We start from the raw sequence: 16,627 nt of genomic DNA, 5'->3' as shown, positions 1-16,627 counted from the left end.
TGTTGCCCACTTTTCTTAGCCAAAGTTTGGCGTTGTTAGGGCTATTTATCATTGACTCGGTATACATTAACGTTTCAAATCAAATTATTTGTTATTGTAAATAATCTTATGACTGTATTTTGGCATAACTATATGGACCTTCTGAAATTATTTTTTAACGAACAACCAAGCATAACCTTCGCCTTGGATCCTCGGCGCAAATCTCATCGTCGTCACCATCACCCTACTTGCAAGCAATTTGCACAGACCTGAAAAATTATCTCCGACCACTTAAAAACCCGGATAAACCCAGCAGAGTTAGGGTTTAGTGGCAACAGTTTTTTTTGTTTGTAAATGCAATAGAACAGTCTAGGGTTTCAATGTCCAAGAGAAAGTTTGGGTTCGAAGGCTTCGGTATAAACAAACAATCGACGTATAGTTTCGAGCGACCTGAGGCCCCCCAGCGGCTCTACGTTCCTCCCTCGTCTCGTGGTGGTGGCCATGATCACTACGAAGACACCGACCTCGACAATATTGAGTATGAAGATCCCAGCCACAACGCGGCCAATAACGACGAAGGAGGCGGCGGAGCAGATGATGGCGAAATCGACCCGCTTGACGCCTTTATGGAAGGGATTCATGAGGAGATGAGGGCGGCGCCGCCTCCGAAGGCGAAGGAGAAGGCGGATAAATATAGGGACGACGAGGAGGATGATCCGATGGAGAGTTTTTTGAGAGCGAAGAAGGACGTGGGTTTGACCTTGGCGTCTGAAGCTCTCCACGCTGGTTATAATTCAGATGAGGAGGTCTATGCTGCTGCCAAGGCGGTTGATGCTGGAATGTTAGAATATGATTCCGATGATAATCCTATAGTTCTCGATAAGAAGAAGATTGAGCCTATTGCTGCTCTGGATCACAGTTCGGTTGATTACGAACCGTTTAACAAAGATTTCTACGAAGAAAAACCATCCATATCAGGTATATATAAATTATATCTAATCGGTTTATTTTTCCTGGATTATGTTTACTGTCACTTCAATGCTTCTGTTATCCTAGCGTTTCTCTAATATGTTATGCACTGGGCTGGGGAAGGACAAGAACACCTAATCTACAATGCTTGAATATGTTGTATTCATTTTTTGTTTATTGTATAAGCACATGCCCTTAGAAACATGGGACGCATCTAGCCAAATGAAGAGTACGATGTCTTGGGAAGCACTTCCAAGATGATTATCTGCAACCTGATGATAGGTTAGACTTTAGAGAGAACTCTCAGCCAACTTGATTTTTTTATTCAGTAATTCAGTATTCGGTAAATACGAATTAATTGACAGATAATGAGAACCCTAGTCTTGACCAGGGGAACTAGAAATCTATCCTGACCTTAACAGTAGAGAAGCAAAGTAGCTGGGCTGTAGACTGTAGTAATTGCCTAAATAGGCTACAATCTAGCAGGAATTGAATGTATCATTTGTCTTACATAAAGGAATTCTTGATTGCCTTAACTTCATTGTTTTTATGGTTGGTTAAATGCTCAGGTTTCTGTTTCTCATCATTGAGCTTTTTATTTTATTTATGGTTGTGCTTTTCTTCCATGCCAGGTATGAGCGAACAGGATGTTGCGGAGTATCAGAAAAGTTTAGCCATCCGTGTTTCAGGGTTCGATGTTCCAAGACCAATAAAGACATTTGCAGAAGCTGGATTTTCTATAGAACTAATGAAAGCTATAGCAAAACAATCGTATGAAAAACCTACTCCGATACAGTGCCAGTCTTTGCCAATTGTGCTATCTGGGAGAGATATCATTGGCATTGCAAAAACTGGTTCAGGGAAGACTGCTGCCTTCATCCTTCCTATGATAGTACACATTATGGATCAGCCTGAACTGGCTAAAGAAGAGGGCCCCATTGGAGTAGTCTGTGCACCTACTAGAGAACTGGCACATCAAATATATCTGGAGGCCAAGAAATTTGCAAAAGCCAATGGTATTCGTGTGTCTGCAGTTTATGGTGGAATGTCAAAACTTGAGCAGTATAAAGAACTGAAGTCAGGGTGCGAGATAGTTGTTGCAACACCTGGGAGATTGATAGACATGCTAAAGATGAAGGCAGTGACTATGTCAAGGGCTACTTACTTGGTCCTTGATGAGGCTGATAGGATGTTTGACCTTGGATTTGAACCCCAGATAAGGTCCATTGTAGGTCAGATCAGACCAGATCGTCAAACATTGCTGTTTTCAGCGACAATGCCCCGCAGAATTGAAAAACTTGCCAGGGAGATACTGAGTGACCCAGTGAGAGTTACAGTTGGAGAGATTGGAATGGCTAATGAGGATATCACCCAGGAAGTTCAAGTACTTCCTGCAGATACTGATAAACTGCAATGGCTGCTTGAAAAGCTACCAGGGCTGATTGATAATGGTGACGTACTGGTTTTTGCTTCAAAAAAGGCAACAGTGGATGAGATAGAAAGCCAGCTATCCGGGAAGGGGTTTAAAGTTGCTGCTCTTCATGGGGACAAAGACCAGGCGTCTCGTATGGAGATATTGAACAAGTTTAAATCTGGAATATATCATGTTCTTGTTGCAACTGATGTTGCTGCTCGTGGTCTTGACATCAAGTCAATTAAGTCTGTGGTTAACTTTGATATAGCTAGAGACATGGACATGCATGTGCATCGAATTGGGAGAACAGGACGTGCTGGTGATAAAGATGGGACTGCTTACACTCTTATCACACATAAGGAGGCTCGTTTTGCTAGCGACTTGGTTAACAGTTTGATTGCAGCTGGTCAAAACGTGTCCATGGAACTTATGGACCTTGCTATGAAGGTAATACTTTTTTTTTTTTTTTTCTCTTTATACTATATATAGTTGATACTGATTTCTTGGTTTTTTATTTTATTTTAGGAAGATACAAATGTTTTTGCCTACTTTAGGATATGCATTTGGAACTTGAGACCTATAGTGTATCTTACTAATTACCAATCTAGTATCTTTCTCCAGTCCCTCAGCAGAACCCAAGCTGTTGAAGAACAACTGTTGAACTAATTTCTTTGTGAATTCGTTCATTCAAATGGCCTGGAAGAATTGAGATAAGTTACTTAGCCCAGGCCTAGCTACTATCGAGTGACTTTATTCTACCTCTTCTAGTGTGTGTGTGTGTGTATATATATATATATATATATATATATATATATATATATATATATATTCTGTAAGGCAACTCAGCGTATGTTCCTATGGAATTTTCACAAGTTTAGTTGTACCATTTCTCGTTATTTACAAGCTATTAGTATAGGAATGCAAGGAGGTTTCTTGACAATAAAAGGGCAACCATGTATATAGTATAACCTAGCAGTCTGCTTTCCAAACTTTAGGAGGAAACACAAAAATTGAAAGAACAAATTGTAACATATTAGTGTTGACTGCTAATCATAATCAAGTAGAAGATCTTTTGCGTATTTCACAGGCAGGCTGTAATTGGACATACATAATATCTCTTGATTGCTTGCGTTGCACTTGCACATGTAAGTAATAATGTATTTAGATTTTATAGAGGGAATTCTCTTCTCTTATACAAAGGAATGCATCCGTCTTTAGCTCCCATACAAGCTAGCTGCAATTGGACAGACTTATAGACATACATAATGTTTGTACTTTGTGTCCACATTCACATGCTTTTAATTGGTATGCATCCTCATCTTGTACAAAGAAATATGCATCATGTGTGTGATGTGTTTTCCTTGTCTCATTTCACTTAAATATAATAATACGGTGGCAGAAACATTAGCTGTCCTGTTCATCTTATGAAAAATCCGTACAACTCATAGCACCTTTTGATCTGTTAATTGTTAGGATGGGAGGTTTAGATCGAAGCGAGATGCTAGAAAAGGAGGTATGTTTTTTTCCCCTTCATCTTTCATTACGTTACTAGCATAAAAGAGTTTGTGCGTGTGTGTGTGTGTGTGTTATGGAAGATGGCATCTAATAATAATAATAATAAGGAATAAGGTTATTCATTGTTGAAGTTAAGTTTTTAAAAGATGGGATGAAATTAATTACATGTGCAGCAGGGGGAGGAGGAGGTGGCAAAAGAGCAAAAGGAAGGGGTGGGGGTGGTGGGAATCGAGGTGTGCGTGGTGTGGATTTTGGTTTGGGGATAGGATACAGCTCAGAACCCAAAGCAGCTCCTCCTACTAGTGGCTCAGCTGTTAATTCACTTAGGACGGGAGTGATGGCTCAGTTCAAAAGCAGCTTTGTTGCTGCTTCAGCTTCATCCAATAATTCTGGAAATCAGGGGAGCAAGAAAATGGTATTGCCTGGCTTTGTTTCTGGTGGTTCCATAGGTGGAAGTGGAACTCCCCCCATCCCCATGCCAACTTATCAGAACAGAGAACAGCATCAGCAGCAGGGGACTTCTGAGAGGTCGGTGATTCAAACTACTCTTCACCAATCCAAATGTGTTTATAATACTTGAGTTGAGACTTACTTGTACTTTTATGCAGCAGCAGCAGCAGATCATCCAGAGAAAGAAGAAGGCCTTCTGGTTGGGACCGCTAGCTAGCTAGCTCAAGTCAACTTCAACAACTTGTATGTTTTATTTGTTATGTCACTACCGACTAAAACCTCAACTTTTAGTTTTATCATATAGTATGTCATATATGATATATGTACTCTACTTGCAACTTTATTTAAATTCATTCTTGGATCTCGATTTCGATATATTATAGATATAAAGATTTTTTCTTTCTTTCTTTCTTGGTTGGTGGTAGTGGTAGCCAGAGCCTCAGATAGAGAGGGGTCAAGCTGTGTTACTTATTACCATAATGTAACCTGTGAGTGTTTTGTTTGTAAATTGCATGCATGAATTGTTGAGAGATGTAGGAGGAGAATAGAATATGACTATGAGATTGAGATTGAGAGCAAGTATGATATTAGGAAGACATCCATCATTCATAGTGATAGGTTGGTTAAAAGTTTAAATCATGTATTTGCTTTGGTATATTTAGTGGCAACCACTACCAACCGACGCAAGGGTATTTTCTTTTCCTGGTTAGATGAGAATGAGATGGAAATTGATTTGCATATGATATGACAACTTCCTTCCTTCCTACAGTACAAGTACAAATACAAATACAAATACAATGGTGAAGTGTGAAATGGTGATGAATAATAATAGTCATAGATTAGTAGTTTAGACTTTAGAGATAGGCGGACTGGAAGTGGTGTAGTAATTAGCAAAGCAATGAATGACCAGGAATCAAAAGTTGGCACTAGTTGCTTTCATTTTTCTTCTTATGTAGTTCTGTTTTAGTTTTGAGTTTTTAATAATAATGAATGGATAATTAGAAGATGATCATGTATACGATTTGTTGGTGGGGTGGGGTGGAAACAAGGACTGAGATTCCTGATTATTATTATTATTATGTGTGCAAGTGCAACTGCAAGCAAGTATCAGGAAGGACGAAGGAGCCTTGTGCAAAATGAAGTGGAATCTGAATCTGATGGATGGGATGGGACATACATATGATGGTAGTACCGTACCAACTGTAATGATCACCCACCCCAAATTCAACAGACCACACCAAAAACAAGGTTTCTCTCATTTATTATTTGGCCTATGGGATGGGCTGGTTACTCATCTTTTGTTAGAGTTGCATATATTTTTTGATTAATTTTGTTTCTTAAGACTGATTATATGTGTTGAAGTTAAATTTTTGTGTATGGTGCTTGCTATCGAGTCTTGCAGCTCATCCATGATCGGTTTGGTTTATGAGGGAAATAATCTTGCCTTATATCTATTTATTCATGGGGTTGGGGTGGGAGAAAATTATCAAATAAATTATGTCATCAGTTTCCTCCATGCATAACCAATTGCGAGCTCCTCTCCTCCTTTTGTTTTGTTTCCAAGTCTCGAGATAAAGCTCATTTTTTTCTTCTTATAAGTTGTAATGGAAGACAAAATAAATAAAAATTTAAAATTGGTTGCCCACTGTCACTGTGTGCTGGGATACGTGGGAAGGGGTGAAATGCTAAGAAGAGACCTAAACACATCACAACCTTTCTACTTCTCCTGAAGGGAAGCCCCCACCCCAATTCCCATATGGGGGCGCCGCTGACTTTACCTTTACCATATTCATTAGGTTTAACATATGACATAGAATAATGGGGGGGAGGGGGAGGGGGAGGAAATATACATTTCGTTTTAGTAGTCTATAACAAACAAACAAACATAAACATTAACATTAACATTAACATTAAATGCTCTCAAAACCAGATAGATAGATGTTAGTTACTTAGTTTGATACATGGTATGGTTTATGCCTTTGGGCACTTGATTTCAAGTGTTGTGGTTGTTCTGTGGCGGATGGCATTGGGACATACCTCCAGGCAAGGCTCCTTCAAACTGCTATCCTCTTCCGGAGGGGAAACTCCAAATTTAAACTGCATGTCCTCAAATAATAATTGTCTGACATTAATTCATTCATGTGCAATATTATATAGTAAATCTAATGAATCCGTTATCCACATAATCACTGAGTGTTGTTGTTGTTTACATTTACCTGACAGCTAAAGTCATTAAAGTTTGGCTCCATAACTAGAGGCACTCCCATGTGATCCATAAAGAAGGCCTGTCACATTGCATTGTATGCAAACAACCAAATCACTTCTATTCTAAAATCTAAAATAAAAGAAACTCAAAGCACCTTATACCTGAGTAGGAAGTTTACATGTATTCACACATATCCCCACACATTTGCTTTCCTCTAGATACTTGCATCTTTCAACAAACACCTACACTCATGTCTCATGTCATGTCATGGCTCATGTACATGTAGGCATCATCAACATTCAACACTCAAATGACATGACATGTAAAAACCACACACACATAAAATTGGAAGTTGAAAAACTAGAAATTATAGTTACTCACCCCACTCTGCAATGAAGATCCATCGCCAAGATCCACAGTGTTAACCCTGCAACTACCCATCAGCCATTCACAAGATACTGCAGTCACCCTTGCTTCCTTCCAGAAAAACACACTCAAGGATCATTACATACATACATACCACAGTCCACACTTGATGATTGCAAATTCAGCGCAATATATATATATATATATATATATATATATATATATATATATATATATATATATATATATATATATATATAAAATTAAATTAAGGACTTTCTATCTTAATTGTTTACATGCCAAAATCACAGCCAGACCTTCAAGCGCTAGCTACTGGAGCACTTCCACTTTATGGATGGTACTGGTATGAATGAATACTGAATACTGATTGATGGATTAATTAAGTACCAAACCAACTTTCGAAATGAAATGATTTCTAGTTCCCTATCAAACAAGATCTAATTAAGCCTCTTTTTTTTACACATTGTCATATCATCAACTGATCCATATATGTATATACTACTTCACAAGATAAACATACCATATATATATATATATATATATATATATATATATATATATATATATATATATATATATATATATATATATATATATATATATATATATGGGAAAAGGGAATATACATTACAGCCCCACCTAAGCTTAGGTACTAAACCTTTTGAAAATACATTGTTTTATTATATAAAGATTACGGTTAATGGATTCACGATTAATACTTCAAGATGTAAATTCAAGATCGACACAATAGGGTTTAGGGTTTAGGGTTTAGGGTTTAGGGTTTAGGTTTAGGGTTTAGGGTTTAGGGTTTAAATTTAGGGTTTAGGGTTTAGTAATGTTCACTTGGTGAAGTAATAAACGATAATTGAGGAAAGAAAACAGAGATGATAAAACGATAATGAAAGAAAGAAATGTTATGGAGGATGATATATTTACCAAGTGATACCAAACCGGGTATATTTAGCATGTTAAAACGACATATTTTAGAGGTTTAGTACCTAAGCTTAGGTGGGGCTGTAATGTATATTCCCTATCCCCTATATATATATATATATATATATATATATATATATATATATATATATATATATATATATATATATATATATATATATATATATATATAGGTTCAGGTTCATTTGAGACCATGCTAATTTTGTGAGACCGTGAGACCAAATCTAAAAATAATTTTAAAATGCAAAATAAAAGGAAAAATCCAAAAATTCTTTTTTTAATTATTATTTTCGGAACTTTATTTACCTTAAAAAAAATAAAAAAAAATAAAAAAAAAATAAAAAAATTACCGTTTTTTTTTGAAAAATACGTGAAATATTTTAATAGAATATTACACTGTACATATTATAATATGATTTTTAGAATGTTTAGAATATTCTACTAGATTTGTCAGATATGTAGAATATTCTAAATATTCTAAAAAAATATGTAAAAAATGTATTTTTTTTGTATTTATTTTTTATTTTTTTTGGTATTTTTTTTATTTTTTTTTTTGGAAAATGTATATTCCGAAAATAATATTGGAAAAAAAAATTTCGAAAATTTTCAATTATTTTGCATTTTAAAAATGTTTTTGTTTTATCTAATAAATGAGTGAGTAGGATTGCGTCTCACGGTCTCACAAAATTAGGCCGTCTCACATGAACCTAACCCTATATATATAATAATGTGATTTCACTGGAAAACAAACAAAAACAAAAACAAAAACAATTTTTTTTAATAATAATGAAAAAAGCTGACTCACCAACCATTACAGCAGCCACTTTTCCTTGAGCAAGAGGCGCAATGAGGATTTTGTAGAGCTCTAACAACAACGGAGGAAACAACGATCTTAATATGCGAACCTGAGACGACACTGGTTACTGGTTACTTTGGTAGAATTATATTATATTATATTAATATTAATTATAATTATTATAGGGAGGATTTCGTATACGCCCTTGTTAAACGTCAAAATATCATATTTACCCAACTTAAAATCTAAATATCATATTTGCCCAAATATATAGTTTTAATATTTTATAATCATTTTTTCTGTTTTGGAATCATTAAAATTAAAAGAAAAAGTAAATGGACGATATTGCCCTTGCTTTCTCAAGTGCAGGAACAAAATTAACCTTATGCCCTTACCTGCTGGGATGAACTCTTAACCTCTATGCTGCTTCTTTTTTTTAGCCTTCTCAATCAGCCATTACTTCTTTGTGTTGTATTAAACATTATTTGTGAAGTAAAGATTCTTTGATTAGGCCGGACGATATGGAGTGCGGGGAGAGGTGCGGGACATTTCCCGCACAGGGGGAACACCGCACCGTGGGTGCGGGAAGGCTAGCGCGGGAAGAGGGTGGGGGGCGGGGATCCCGCGTTCTCTCTCTTCATGCAATTGGACAACTTTTTTTTTTCTTTTTTTTTTTTTATCTTTTTTAATATTTATAAAATTATATACCTATTAAAAAAATATAAAAAATATATCAAAATTCATGGTTTTTAATTCTCTACAAAATGAGTATAATATATGTATGAAATATATTTTAAAAAAAAATAAAAAAATAGTGAGGGGAGCTTCCCACCCATTCCCTGGGTTTTGGGTGAGGGAAAGGGTGGTGTGGCCCACAAAAAGTGAGGGAAACATCCCTCCCATACCCTCCGGTCTTAGGGGAAGGATGTGTTGGGCAATTTTACTAGGGATGAATCCTTCACCTGGTGGTGGGGTAGTGTAGTTTTGTCTTGGGTTTGATAAGATTGTGCCATCTAGAATCACTACACCAACATCGCTCTTGTTGACTGATCCTTCAAATCCCATTCTTATCATTCTTATCATCTCCTAAAAATACCCCTCAATTCACAATTATGTTTGAAATAACAAGTTATAATCAAAACAGAAAAAAGTTCTCTAATGTAATTTGTGTGTATAGATATTTCATATTTGTGTTGCTCTCTCAGGAAATGTGTCAAACATTTAGTGTTAATAAAACATAAGATCACTTCATCTACGTCGCCAACCAAGATTCATCAGAATCCTAAGAAGCAAATAACTTATCAACTTAGCATAGCATAAGGACAAGGTCAATTTAGTTCCTGCAGTTGAGAAGGTAATGGCAATATGGTCAATTAAATTTTAATGATTTCAAAACAGAAAAACTCAGTGTAAAATATTAAAAAAATAAATATGATATTTTAAATGATTAAGAAGGATAAATATGATATTTAAATTATTTTCCCCTTGTTATATCATCAATCAGATGCACGCACCGCTGCTTCCTGAGTTTGAGAGTTGGTTCTGGCAAGCATAAGACGATTGGCTACGTCTATTAGTCCATCGTAGCCCGCCTTCTCCGAATCCCATCCAACTTCCTGTTAAATTAAATCATAATTCCTGGCTGCTCCTAGACCTAATTACTGATTTTTTTTATTTTTTTTTACCTGCACCATCTTGTTGCGGAACAAATTCAGAAAAACATGATCCAATACGCCGGGACTTCTGGATACTACTAGTGCCTCTGTTGTCTTTTGTATCTGCCCAGCCCAACAACACACTAAATCTACTCAGTGTACGTATAGTGAAATTAAACAAATCCATAAAAACCCAAATACAATCAGAATCACACGTACTCCTGATTCACCAGCAGATACACGGAATAACCCATGATTGGCGCTTCTCCGGAATTGTGGCTTTCGCTTAAGCTCCCGCAGCGAATTCTCACAAATAGAATGGAACTGGAACTCAAGAAGAGTAGCCATAAGAGAAACTCTGTCTGGATATATGTTGCAAACTTCACTACCTCTAATCTCTATTGTAAATGTTTCTCAACCACCGATTTGTCGGTGCAATAACCAATAAGTATTTTTTATTCTATTTTTTCACACACATTATAAATACTATTGACGATGGAAATCTCAGTCCTTAAAACTCCACGTTCTTTCAATCTCGTCCGCATAAACTCCAATTTAGCGGTTTCTTGCGGTTCATCTTCCTGCTTCTCCGCACGATTCCGTCTGTACCCACGTTGTAGAGAATTGGCTGTTGTTTCCTCAAGAAGCAGTTGATTTGGAAACTCTCAAGAAGCAGTTGATTTGGAAACTGCATTCAAGTGTAGCACGCATCCGACTTTTGCCGTTAACGGAAAATTGGTTTTAATCGATAACTGCACCACACGATTCCATGGTTGCTAGAAATCAGGTGGCTCTCATTAACCGTCTTGCCTATATAAAGAGTTGAATTTGAAGGTAATTGCTTCAATGAGAGTTGTCGATTGACTATTGTTGGAATAAATAGTTGCTTCTGTTGCTCCAATGTCTTCCGAATCGTCTGAGATACCTTCAATTAAGGCGAAAATTCATTTGTTTATTCGATTTCCATTGTTTGTATGTCATTGCATTTTTTTGTTTCAATTGGTAAACTAATTGATTCGTTTGATGTCATGTTTTTGCCAATTCGTGTAATCTTTCTTCGCGTAAGGTTAGCTTATTATCTCGATTCATTTGATATTTAGTCCATTGTATAATCAAGTTCGATATAATCGAAAGTAATGTCCATTAATGTTTCAAGTTTCGATTTCATATGTATTAATAAATTTTTTACCTATACTTTTTATGTAGAACATTGTAGTTGTTGCTGAAAAAGTGAACTTACCGAAAGATGTATCAAAATCGACAGTTGATCTTAATGATTCCAATTCCTCTGACATACCTTCAGCTGAGGTAAACATTCAATTGTTTAATTGATTTCTGTTGTTTGTATTTCATTGGAATTGTTTGTTTAAATTGGTAAAAGTAATTGATTCCATACATTTATGTTTTGCAATTCGTTGGTTGTTTTCCCAGATAAGGTAAGCTTTTTTTACTCTGTAATCTGTTATTTCTTCACACAAGGTAAACTTAATGTGTTTGTAATAGATTGATTTTATTTGTTATTCATTGTATATTAAATTTTGTTGAACTTAAATTTCATTTATTTCTCACATTTGGATTTCATATGTATTAGCAATTGTGATCTTTGTGATTGTTTTGTAGAAATTTGGAGAATTTGATTGAAAAGTCAATCTACATTCAGATGTATCAAAATCTTCATTTATTTCTCAAATTTGAATTTAATATGTATTAGCACTTGTGTTCTATGTAATTGTTTTGTAGAAATTTGGAGATTTTGATGGAAAAGTCAATCCACATTCAGATGTATTAAAATCGAAATGTCACTCTGACTCTGATAGTGTTGAAATAATCAACTTTAGTGTTCACTTCAGTCCCTACAAATCCCAGTTGGAGAGGGTAATTTCGGAAGAGGTAAAGATTTTATTATTTGTTTTTTTAGATATATATGCATATAAGTTTGTTTTTCTATTTCAGGTATCTTTAATTGCCAAAGAAGAGGAGAAGTTGTCAAAAAAAGAAAAAAGGAAGTTGGCTTTGTTATGTTGGAAGTGGGAAGAAGTTGTAGATCTATATGAAGATGAAGAATTGGGTGTAGATCTACCATTCATACCAGTGAAAAAGAAAGTGAAAGTTTCCATTCAATCAAGAAATCGAGTCATGAAACTTTATGATGAATCAGATGTTGATGAGTGATTTAGATTAAGTTTGTGAACTTTTTTTTTTTGAGAATTGTTCTTTTGGATTTGCTGCAGTTAGTGGTTAGTTGTTTTTTTGGATTAATGTTACTAAGTTTTTTAGTTGTAGTTAATTGTTTTTAGTGTTATTTCACTTTTATTGCTTTCAATTAAAGTAACCGAACATCCTTATCAAATATTTTCAGCATATTTTATTTCGTTTAGTACTGTTTACCCCTCATGCATCATTTATGGTTTTGGACCATTTTACCTTTTCTACCCCAAATTGTATTGTAATTGTCAAGGATAGTTTTGGTTTGCAAACAATAAAGACAGTCAATTATGCAGATAATAGATTTTAATTGCTAATAGAGTTTATTTTAACTGCTAATAAAGAAAGTCAATTAATGATTTTTAACCGTTTTACCCATGCTTCCTTTATCAGTGTTTTATGTTATAGGTAGTTTTGAGTTTTTGTTGTAAAAACCACAAAAAATAAAAAAAGTAATTATGTTATATTTTCTTAATTAAGCGTTATACTTTAAATTATAACATCATACTTTACATTTTAAGGTAGTTTTGAGTTTTTGTTGTAAAAACCACAAATAATAAAAAAAGTAATTATGTTATATTTTCTTAATTAAGCATTATACTTTAAATTATAGCATCATACTTTACATTTTAATTCTTATTTACAATTAAAAGGTATGTTTTTTTGTTATTGTAATGTATTCGTTATTCGTTGTAAGTATTTTGGACGATTTTACCCATCCCCCATCTTTTCTGAATTTGGACCGTTTTACCCCTCCCCCATTTGTATTGAAATGATTATGGGTTGTCAAATAAAATATGAATAAGAAAAATAGCATTATTTTTTTAAAAAAATGATGTTATATTTGAAAGTACGTTGCTTAAATAGTTACATCTTTAACTTTATTTACAATACATTTGTCGGAGATGTACAATTGTTTTATATATCTAGAAAAAATCTTAAATCTGAAAAAAAAAAAAAAATTAAAACTGAGGTTTGTGTCTTCCACTTACAACTTTAATGCAACAAGCTCTTTGGCTAAAGCTATATTCCTCTCCTGCAATTTAAGAAAATCTAGATATGATTTATTAACTTTCTATTGCATGCTTAAATGTGAGAGACACACCCTCCTTACATAATGGTTATATGCAAGAAATAACAATGTTCTGTAATTGATTTGTTTATCATAGCATCCCACTTTCATTCTTTATATTAAATATTTTTACTTTGAAAATCTACCAATCATAGCAATATGATTCAAATAGAAATGAATTTTCATTAACAGATTTCTGATCGGTTTTAATGATATTGGACCATTTTACCCCTCCTGCATTGTTAATGATTATTAACCGTTTTACCCCTGCTTGCATTATGAGTCTTTATGTTACAGGTAGTTTTGAGTTTTTGTTGTGAAAAACACAAATAATATAAAAAGTAATTATGTTATCTTTTCTTAATTAACCATTATACTGTAAATTATAACATCATACTTTACATTCTAATTCTTATTTACAATAAAAAGGTATGTTTTATTTGTTATTGTAACATATTCGTTATTCGTTTTAATGATTTTGGACGATTTTACCCCTCCTGCATCTTTTTTGATTTTGGACCGTTTTACCCCTCCCCGATATGTAACTTCTCTTTGGTTTTTTCAAGCAGTTTAACCTAATTTATACCTACTAAATTCAGTTAAGTAGTTTCAGAGTATTAAAAATATAAGAAATTTTATGAGGGAAATTTAAATTATGCGTTTTTGCTTTTTTCTTTTGTTTTTTATCTATTATTTGTTTATTTAAATGTTATTTATATGAATATAAAAAATAGAGGGCAATAATGGGATTTGCACGGTTTACATGATTTGAGTTTACGAAAACTTCGGAGTAAAGTTGAGGGGTAGTGTATGTAACCGTTTCTTCTTTAACCTGTTACATCGGATTTGCTCTGCACGTTTATTCTATAACTTGCGATCAAATGAATTATGTGCATTGTAGTATATCGAAACATTCTTTGTGTCCATAACTTCCTTCATTCTGCTTCAATTAGTCGGGCAGTCTGAAATTGGAATACATAAAAGGTGATACAACGTATTAACTTCAAATTACCTATTACTGAAACAATATAACAACTTTCTTTGATACAATCAAGAATGGATGATGTTGAAGGTTATGAAATCAATCGTCAAACACAACTCCATACGAAGGTATCTTTTTCAATTATGTTTATGTCAATATGAAAATTGCATAAATTTTGAATCTTATTTTTGTTAATTTGTTGCCTGTTGTGCTATTTGGTTCGTTTTTTATCATATGTGAATGTGAATATTATGTGACAATACTTTCTTATTGGTTATAGACTCATTTTACGTACATTACCGTTTAAGTTTGATGTTGTTACTTTTTGTTAAATCTAACAACCCTACTGTTAAGTTCTCGACATTGGTAATTATTAAATAAATCTATAAATGGTGTGGGGTGAAATGGGAGGGGTGTGGGCATAATGGTCATTCTACTTTCAATATACTACCATTGTATTTATATAATGGTTATTTTTATACTTTCATCTACCTTTTTAATCATTCATATGTTATATGCAATTTAAATATTTATTTTTAGTTTATGTTTGTTCATTATATGATTATTTTAATTGTTTTACAGCAGACATTATTGGACACTGACGTGTTTATTGAAATTCTTTCAAGAACATCATTAAAGACATTTCATATCATACGTTGTACAAGTAAACATCTTGAAAAACTAACGTACAACAGCCATGTTCTTGATCTTTTCAAGGGGAAAAAGAATGTGCTTCATGGAGTTATTGTTCAACAAAAGAAAGTTTGGGGATCGATAGAACGTAAGTTTGTTTCGTCTTGTAGTTCGATTAACTTTGACATTGGTTGTATACCAAATTCGTGTACAATCTTAGCAGCTTCATTGAACGGACTCATTTTTGGTGAATGTGATTGTCCGGATGAATATCCGGAAAAGTTTTTATTTATTTGTAAACCGACGACATTAGATTGCAAAACATTACCATTTCCGATATATAAGTACATTGTGGTCAAGTTTGCTATGGTGGTTATGCGTTCGAACCCGTTGCATTTCAAGATAATTCGTTTATCATATGCAGAGTCAGAGTAAGTCTTTTTTACAATTATTATTTAAGTCTTTTTTTTTATTTTGGTTGTATAACTTTTATGTTTCTTTCGTTGTAGTGACGTGACAAACGATCATGACTATGAAAACTTTCGACTAGAATTATTTCAGTCCACTACATGGGAATGGAGGGACCTTGGTAATATTCAGTTACCATATTCTGTTCATCCGGTATCGGACGAAGCAATCATAAGTAAAGGTGTAGTTTGCATCTTATTGTCAAACTATCAAATTTTGCAGTTTGGTGCATATTCTGAAGAATATGTAATCATATTCTCACCTTCTACAAATATAAATTACATGTCGTATACATCGAGGCTAATAAAATTTGAAGGAAAGTTGGGATTTTTTTGTCTGAATGGAGATCGTATGTGGGGTATTTGGGTTCTCATTCGTAATCAGTGGGTTGAAGTTGATGTTATTAACATCAATGCAGATGCACATGAATGGTGGGATTATCGAAACAATGAACTTTCTTTTTTTACAGGAAAAAGAATTGAGTGTGTTGTTCCGGTTCATCGTTGTCATGAAGTCTTTTCATTTTGTTCGGATTATGAGACGATAACTATGCCAAGAAGATTTATTTGATTGTATTTATTTGACATTGAATTGATTAACCGTTGTTTGTTTGTTGGGTTTTATATTTTAAATATTTGGTTTTCATTTTATACTTTGTTTTCATTGTAATTTATAATTTCAATCATCAAATTATGTTGTTTTATGTTATATGATCTGAAATTATTTGTTTATATATGTGTTGAAGAAGGGAAACCAGTTATTTCCATTTTTAGGTTGTAATGACTAATTTTGTTTGAATATATCTTTCAATTGCGGTTTAATTGTAGTCACAACATAACCTATATTTATGTATGTTATTATTGACAACTTGGGGACTACATTTATGAAGTAAAAAAATTTGTCTTTAATGTTAATGTTTGTTTTACATGCAAGAAGTAACAA

The 16,627-nt window shown here is 33.9% G+C and overlaps 3 protein-coding genes across 9 annotated transcripts; 2 read left to right on the top strand and 1 right to left on the bottom strand.

Annotated features, from left to right (window-relative positions):
* The first annotated feature begins 145 nt into the window (after positions 1-145).
* LOC145131169 (P-loop containing nucleoside triphosphate hydrolases superfamily protein) lies at positions 146-5,779 on the top strand. Of its 4 annotated transcripts, none has more exons than XM_079065897.1 (6): positions 146-957; positions 1,581-2,809; positions 3,836-3,875; positions 4,051-4,405; positions 4,486-4,570; positions 5,417-5,779. In XM_079065897.1, exons 1-5 carry the CDS (start codon positions 360-362, stop codon positions 4,538-4,540), a joined length of 2,277 nt encoding a protein of 758 aa, XP_078922023.1. In that variant the 5' UTR covers positions 146-359; the 3' UTR covers positions 4,541-4,570; positions 5,417-5,779. The 4 variants fall into 4 exon arrangements, with proteins under 4 accessions (XP_078922023.1, XP_078922026.1, XP_078922025.1 ...); XM_079065900.1 differs by having other exon boundaries at positions 147-957; positions 4,489-4,570; XM_079065899.1 differs by lacking the exon at positions 5,417-5,779 and having other exon boundaries at positions 147-957; positions 4,054-4,405; positions 4,486-4,702.
* A 430-nt stretch (positions 5,780-6,209) lies between these two features.
* Positions 6,210-10,741, bottom strand: LOC145131170 (beta-carotene isomerase D27). 4 transcript variants are annotated; one of them, XM_079065903.1, is made up of 8 exons: positions 10,545-10,741; positions 10,356-10,448; positions 10,185-10,286; positions 8,680-8,779; positions 6,915-7,006; positions 6,695-6,775; positions 6,544-6,612; positions 6,210-6,449 (listed from the first exon to the last, which is right to left on the bottom strand). In XM_079065903.1, exons 1-8 carry the CDS (start codon positions 10,671-10,673, stop codon positions 6,435-6,437), a joined length of 681 nt encoding a protein of 226 aa, XP_078922029.1. In that variant the 5' UTR covers positions 10,674-10,741; the 3' UTR covers positions 6,210-6,434. The 4 variants fall into 4 exon arrangements, with proteins under 4 accessions (XP_078922029.1, XP_078922027.1, XP_078922030.1 ...); XM_079065901.1 differs by having other exon boundaries at positions 6,210-6,424; positions 10,545-10,739; XM_079065904.1 differs by having other exon boundaries at positions 6,210-6,424; positions 10,356-10,474; positions 10,545-10,684.
* Positions 10,742-14,658: 3,917 nt separating this feature from the next.
* Positions 14,659-16,255, top strand: LOC145132004 (uncharacterized). The gene is made up of 3 exons (XM_079066645.1): positions 14,659-14,712; positions 15,167-15,648; positions 15,727-16,255. The coding sequence occupies exons 1-3, from the start codon at positions 14,659-14,661 to the stop codon at positions 16,253-16,255; spliced, it is 1,065 nt and encodes a 354-aa protein (XP_078922771.1).
* Positions 16,256-16,627: the final 372 nt, after the last annotated feature.

The sequence above is a fragment of the Lactuca virosa genome, chromosome 8 (assembly GCF_052849685.1).
Source record: "Lactuca virosa cultivar CGN04683 chromosome 8, Lactuca_virosa_CGN04683_v6, whole genome shotgun sequence".
NCBI classification, from domain to species: Eukaryota; Viridiplantae; Streptophyta; class Magnoliopsida; order Asterales; family Asteraceae; genus Lactuca; species Lactuca virosa.
Note: the sequence above shows the minus strand (reverse complement) of the source record. Positions and strands in the feature narration are given on the sequence as shown.